We start from the raw sequence: 7,269 nt of genomic DNA on the forward strand, positions 1-7,269 counted from the left end.
CAGGAACAAACGCAGATTGCTCATCTAATATTATATATCTCTGGCGGAACTAGCTTCAGCCTATTAGAAATTATTTTGGAGGCAATTTTGTATAACACATTACATAAAGAGATGGGCCGAAACTGAGTGGGCATCCTAGGATTTTTTACCTTTGGTATTAAACACCAATATAGTCTCATTAATGCATTCTGCCGACTCTTAAAATGTTTACGTGCCGACGTAAATTTAGCGGACTTGATCTGGGCCGAAAACGGCCGGATACGTTATCCCGCCCGCAAAAAATATATGGGCCGGCTGCGGGATAGCGCTCCTGCTAGAAGAGATGCTCTGACACGTCTATAAAGCTTTCCTCCCCCGGACGAACTACTTGGCGTTCAAAATTCAAAATCTCAAGCAGACCATTCTTCTTTCTCCACCCAAGCGGACGCAGAGGCAGCCATGAGGAAGGCGCCCGCAGCGGCCCCCAAGCCCAAGCCGAGGGCGAGGGCCAAGCCCAAGGCGAAGGCCAGCCCCGACTCCCTCTCCAGCGCCACGTCGCCGTCCCGCAGCGGCGGGTCTCCCGTCGCGGTCGGCCGCGGCCTCCTCTCGCCCTCCTCGCCGACGACGCCCAAGGCCAGGTCCCCCCTCTCCCCGTTCGCCGCATCCACGCCGGCCTCCGTGTCCACCGTCGCCGACCTGAGGGGCCGCGCCGCCTCGAGCCTCGACTCGCTCAAGCGCCGCCTCGACGCGCTCCACGGCGACTCCGCCCGCGACCTCGAGGCCTCCCACTCCCGAATCTCCAAGCGCATCAAGGTGACCTCCCTCTCTCTCTCTCTCTGATCCCGTCCCGGCCCAGCCCTTTTGCCATCCTTAGCGCATCGATCGTGTGACGTGACGTGATCCATCGCCTTCCTTCCGTGTGCGCCGTTCAGATGCAGACGCAGAGCTGCCTCAAGCTGGCCGAGGAGGCGGAGAAGGAGCGTAAGAAGATGGACGAGAGGATCTCCGGGCGCGCCGAGGAGATGAAGGTACGCCCGTGCCGTTCCTCGTTCGATTCCATGTTTGATCGACCCTGTTGGCCGTGCGTGCTGCCGTGTATTCTGAATTTCGTGCGGATTTGGATTGGACCCTGAGATTGCGATCCTCCGTGTGGATAATTCCAGGCATCGTACAAGGAGTTCGTGACGGAGGTGCAGTCGTCTTCGTCTCGTGGTACTGCAGCGAGCGAGCACAGATATCCACCTTCTTCTTCTGAATTTTACTTCAGTTTTCAAGCCACTAAGGCAGTGGTGGTGCATCGTTTAGTACTAACTTGGTTCGCACTGCTCAGTGTCCAAGGTGACCTTCCCTGAGATGGCAAAGTCGGTGGCCAGAGCTATCGATGGCATGCGCAGTCGCTACAACATCCCAGCTACGACAGCTTAGCATACGGTTCAGTTCAGACTGTCTCTGCTACGTCTCTGAATTGGTAATCACTTCTCCAGTTTCCAAATTGACATATGAGTTGGTCATGTTCAGTAAATTTTCATGAGTGTTTGTCCATGAAAATCGACAGGTGTAGTATTTACAAGGGATATTAATTGTTGGTTACAGGTTACCAAACGGCATATGCAGTTCTCTAGAACGGATAAGAGATCGCTAGAGCCTAGATGATCCTACCCTTTCAGACGATTTTACTTGCTTGGTTGATTAGTACTGCTTTTGTGTAGAACAAGGTCTTGGCTGTGTACAATGGGCATTTCTAATCCGTGGGCATCAACAATGTCATACATGTTGGCTTTGATATTCCAGACACTTGTTTCAGTTGGATTTAGAAGCATCATGGGTTCCAGACTAATATCCAGAAATTTGTGGTCTAAATGCACATATCTTAGTATGTATTCGACTTGTATGAGTTAGTCATACTTTTAAAATCTGTTTGTTTCACACCTCACATAAACTACCTTATCTAGAGATATAATTCTTCCATATCTCCCTCTGCGTGTGTACTCGATTCTGTGATTACATAAGAATTGCAGTATTCCAAGAAATTCTGTAATGTGAATTCTATTGGCTAAACAAAAAAGCTATCTACATAACACATAGAGATAGGAAATCTTCCTCTGATTCCACTGTGTTTGTGTTGTTTACAGTCTTTCTTCAACAACTAGCATCATTGCTTTGTTCCCCTTTTGTTTTATCAAAACTCGACCGTATGTATAAAAGTCATGTGCTATTCATGTCTACTTTCTATATGCCGACATCCATCTTCTTGTTTAGGTCTCTTTACAGGTTACACAGTTATCACTCTTGCTTGTGGTAATGTTTACTAGCTGAATCTTGTCTGTATTTTCTGTAACAGGTACATGCCCTTCTCCAGATCAACCTGACTGCTAAATTCCTGAACTCGTGGCAGCAGAAAACTCGCACATTTGTAAACAACAACTGTTACACTTACATCATACCTTTTGCTAGTCTCTTTGCGAGCGACGATAAAACTCGTTACGTTCACTGCAATATATGGGACTTGTTTCTGCTCCATGCCATTGCATGTGTGCGTTACCACTATCGGTATTATCATAGATACTATAACTTGTAAGGATAACAATATTGCAGATCTGAAACACAGTTCATGATGCCGTATTTGTGTTCAGAAGGGAAACCCCGTCTATCTGGATGGTGCTTATAAACATTGTTTATACCTTGCATTGCACAAGTTCGTCGTCAGGTGGTCAATCTATTTCAGTGGATATTGGGAAACTCTCTGTGTTTTTTCTGTCCATGTTGTTAGCATTTTCTATTTGTTTCCTTCCATTCTTTCTTCCTTGTGTACATGTGCTCTTCACCAAGAACTTTGCTTGCTGTGAGCTGAAGTATCTGGCCAGTGACTAGTTATCAGGATTTAACCTGTTGATATAGGAATTTATAGAGACCATTTCCCCCGGATGTTTCGGACATTTTTGCAAGGTCTCCTTTGGAATTGGGAGCCATGTTTTGCTTCCTCCCTCCTTGGGTGTATCCTCAATTAGGTATCAGAATCTGCTGATGGTTCACCGACATCGTTTCTGTGGCATCTGTGATGTGTTCATTCTGCCCATGGTTGTCAGTGTCAACAATACTGAAATGTTTCCAATTTTTTTTTTGCGGGAACTGAAATGTTTCCATTGTACGATCCTGGAACATTGAGTCTTCGTAGAGAGAGTGAAAGTTGAATGCGTACTTGTGTGAAAACAGAGCGAGTGTATGAACAGATGACTAACAATTTCATGGCTGGAAGCCTGAAAGACTTGGCTGGCTACCGGTGGTGAACAATTATTTTTACAGATTGACTACAAACTGGACCAATATGTGCTTCAGGTCTGCCCTGTCGCTCTAAAGGAGAAAAGATGAACAGAGGACCATCATATCTAGTATCTTGCTACAGGAGAGCACAAGTTTCTTTCTACACACAAAAAATAACAACAGAAAAAAAAACTCCCCCTAGCAGTGCTCGCGAGTCCCGACACACATGGCTAAAGAACCAAGTATTTCTTACATCATAGAAGCACTGATAATACGCACAGCTACGCAAAACATTTTGTCACAAAGAACAGATGTGCATGCCGGACATTTGGAATCAAACAGACGGCATATGTAAGAGATCTAGAATAACATTCCAACAACCTCGCCAAAGATATCCATAGTTCAGAGCATTAACAAGATGATCATTGATCAAGACATCATAACAAGCACCAAACGGTCACATCCAAAATTACATGCCCTGTGGTCAAGACATCATAACAAGTAAGGAAGAGCTAAGGTCAAAAGGAAAGCCAGGAGTCATGACCATTCAGACATGCCCTGTGGAGAACGGAGGCTCCTCGGCTTTTCTTGCATCATATCATGACCTGGAATCGGAACGATGCTCTCCTGTAGGCGGTGGTGAGTAAGCAACATGCAATAGTGACTCTTCCCAATGTTCACAACACCTAGGAACTTGCCATCAACATCGCAGCGCAACACATGCTTCTTATTGAACATGACCTGCAGCTCACACTTGTTTAGCACAGCCACATCGTTCAACAATCGCACCGTAGAATCAAGTGACCTTATCCTTCTCTTTGCAAAAGAAGTTGAATAAAGTTGCCTTGATGCCTCCACGGTTGAGAGGTCGATCCGGTACTTGAAAGCCCAGATTTCAGCATCGTAATCCTGCATCACCCAGACATCCATAGAAGTGGACCTGGGAGTCGAGCCGCCCCAGAAAGCAAGTGTCCCCTCCATGTCGAACAACTTCCTACATTGACATGGCTGGGTGGGACCGCGCATCCATGGGAATAACTCTGCTTCTGTGTCGAACATAATAATGTCTCCGCCGCCTCCCATAATGTCATTGCCACTACAATGGCGCCAGTGCAGGCTGCCACGGTGGTGGACCGGTGGTGAACAGTCGGATGAAAAGCGCAGCTTGTTGAGTAGCTTCTGTTCTGCAGAAGGCGATGAGGCTGTCGGCATTCTGACTCTGATGTGCCTCGGCTTGTCGGATCCCACCGTGAGGGCGTATAAGCTGGATGTGGACGAGTCATGTGACTACGAGACCCAGAGCACCCTGTATTCTCCAGTTGAATGGTGGCAGTAGAACCCGGCTATGGTGTTGTACTGCTGCTGAGGCTGCGGTAGGAGAGCACGCGTGCGGATGACCGGGTTGCAGATGTAGAGCTGGTTACCTCGAGAGACGATGAGGAAGCTCTGAGGCTATTCTGCAAGCGATGTTCGGAGCCCGGGAGGAAAGGCCAGAGCTGCACCGGCAGATCCTCGAGCAGGGTCGCGCAGAGTATCTTGTCCATGATCTCCTCCGGCAGATCCTCGAGCAGGGTCGCGCCTCTTCTGCCCGGCATCGTGGTCTGCCGGAGTCCGGTCAGCTGAAAAGTCGCGGCAAGCTTTAGTTCGTGCACCCACGGCGGCTATCTCCTTCGGAGCAGCTGGAATCAAGAAGACAAGCAAGTACAAACTGTTAGCTTACACTTGATTGTAGTTAAAGAGTTGTTTGTGCAATGTGGATGCATGCAGTTGTGTGATTGTGGGCTACAACTTGCTGCAAAGTTGACGGCAAGTGTGTGTGTGTGTGTAGGTTGGCTATGCATGTGTTGCAGTAAAAGTGAGGCTGCTGAAGTGCTGAGAAGCTTCTAGTACAAAATTAGAGTTGTGGCATTCGTTGCTCAGCTCAGTTGCCGTATCTGTTACAGTTGAAAAGAAGAAAAGAGACGGATGCGCCTGAAAACTGTGTGTGTGTGTGTGTGTGTGTGCGCGCGCGCGCGCGCTACTGAGGTAGTACTACTCTGTCCGTCTTCCTCTGCTTTGTGTCTGCCTCAGCGAGGTAGCTGAACTGAACCACCTCGCGTGCGTCTGTGCCCGCTGGTGCGAAGCGAGACGAGAGAAGGGCGAGAAGGGTTTACCCTCGGCGGTGGCGGCGGCGGCGGCGAGCTACGTGCGCATGGTCGCCTCTGGTTAATCTGAGCGTAGGCCAGCTGCAGATGCGTGGAGAGAAAGATGAAGAGAGAGAGAGAGAGAGAGAGACGGCGTCCAGCTTCGCTCACCTGCGTCGGGGGAGAAGAAGGCGGCGGCGGGGAAGAGCTCGAGGTGCGTGCTGCGGCGAGCTGGATCCCCTTCCCTTCCCCTCGAGTGGGACAGAGATCAGGTGACATGCACCTTTGCAGGTTACCGTGTGCCTTGCGGCCCGAATTCAAATTTAAACATTACAAAAAAATCTGAAAAAAAATCATGCATGTTCACAGCACATATTAAGATAACCACTTAAAAATTCAGATCAAAATTCGAAACATACATCGAAAAACGAAAAAGAGAAATCTGTCATGAATAGTTGCGAACGGTTCTCTGTATATTATTCACATCTGAGTTTCTCTTTTTTGTTTCTCGATGTATGTTTCGAATTTTGATCTGAATTTTTGAAGAGTTATTTTAATATGTGCTCTGAACATGTATGCTTTTTTTCAGATTTTTTTGTAATGTTTAAATTTGAATTCGGGCCGCAAGGCACACGGTGACATGCAAAGGTGCATGTCACCTGATCTCTGTCCCTCGAGTGAGGGACAAAATGAGGACGGCGAATTTCCTGTCGCAGCATGGACATTGACCAATTCTTTTTTCTTTTATTTGGTCTCCCCTCCCAATTGGGCTGCGTCCACCCAGACTTGGCCACCTGGGTCGGCCCGGCCCACGGCTACATGAACCAACTCAGAGCATCTCTAGCCGCGCCCCAACAAGGCCCACCAGGCAGCTTTTCGACCGCCGACGTCAAAAAATTGGCCCAGCCGCGTCACAAGGGCCCAATTTTCGCCGACTCAGGCCGAAATTGATGTCGGCGGACCCAACACGAACTCGGCGCGCTGGGGGCGCTCGGGGGCGCCAGGCGAATCGTTTTTGGCGCGAAAGAGCCACGGGCCCTCCTTGCCAGCGACTCGCCTCGCTTCTCGCCGCTTCGTTGTCCTCATCGCCTCGTTTCTCGCGGCGAATCAATGCCAAAACTGTCGCGCGCTGCCGCGCCTGTCAGCCTCCGTCATTGATGCCTCATAGGCGGCGCAGTGAAGGCGTGACAATGCGCGTCCCCGCGCATGCCACGCGTAGACGAGGCGGCCACGCGTGCTCGCGCCGCCTCCGCCTATATAAGCCGACCCCAGCGCGCCGGTGGCACGCACAGAGTCTCCACCGCCGACGCACCCTCTCTCCCCTTTCTCCCTTTCCCCTCGCCGTCCCAGTTCAAAGAAATGTCCGAACGATTCCCAGGCGACGGCGCGGCGGCGAACGGCTTCGGCCGCCACCACCTTCACGAGGACGAAACTCGGCTCCTCTTCGAGGCCGAGTACCCGGTCCCGCCGGACATGCGGGTGCCCGGGGCATGGAGAATCAGCGTCGGCGGGGTCCCGGTGCCACCACCGCCCACCGAGGCGGCGCGTCGTGCGGAGATCGCGCGTATCCGTGTCTCTCCGCCGCGGGCGGCGAGGAAGGGGCCGCGCTACGTCCCCGACAGCCCGCTCTGGGAGCCGTACTTCCGCCGCCGTCACGCCGAGCAGCTCGAGGCCACCAACGGTGTCGTGCCCTCCGGCAGGCTCAACTCCGAGGGGCGTCGCTGATGGTGGGGCGTGCCCGGCCGCACGCTGGAGGCCGTCCTTGAGTACATCGAGGGTGGCAACACGCCGAGGCTGGAGTACCCCTCCCCTGTCCTTCTCTCGCCGCCGTGGGAGCTCGTGGACGCCGAGGTGCATGGACCCCAGGGCGTCCTCCTCCTCATCCGGTCGGTCGACCGGCTCTCCC

At 51.1% G+C, this 7,269-nt stretch overlaps 1 protein-coding gene and 1 pseudogene across 2 annotated transcripts; one reads left to right on the plus strand and one right to left on the minus strand.

The window, feature by feature from the left end:
• Positions 1-386: 386 nt before the first annotated feature.
• LOC119285814 lies at positions 387-2,610 on the plus strand. 2 transcript variants are annotated; one of them, XM_037565146.1, is made up of 5 exons: positions 387-792; positions 912-1,007; positions 1,143-1,191; positions 1,310-1,447; positions 2,321-2,610. In XM_037565146.1, the coding sequence occupies exons 1-4, from the start codon at positions 439-441 to the stop codon at positions 1,402-1,404; spliced, it is 594 nt and encodes a 197-aa protein (XP_037421043.1). In that variant the 5' UTR covers positions 387-438; the 3' UTR covers positions 1,405-1,447; positions 2,321-2,610. The 2 variants fall into 2 exon arrangements, with proteins under 2 accessions (XP_037421043.1, XP_037421047.1); XM_037565150.1 differs by having other exon boundaries at positions 918-1,007.
• A 1,177-nt stretch (positions 2,611-3,787) lies between these two features.
• LOC119354528 lies at positions 3,788-4,835 on the minus strand (annotated as a pseudogene).
• Positions 4,836-7,269: the final 2,434 nt, after the last annotated feature.

This window comes from Triticum dicoccoides, chromosome 1A (assembly GCF_002162155.2).
Source record: "Triticum dicoccoides isolate Atlit2015 ecotype Zavitan chromosome 1A, WEW_v2.0, whole genome shotgun sequence".
Taxonomy (NCBI): Eukaryota; Viridiplantae; Streptophyta; class Magnoliopsida; order Poales; family Poaceae; genus Triticum; species Triticum dicoccoides.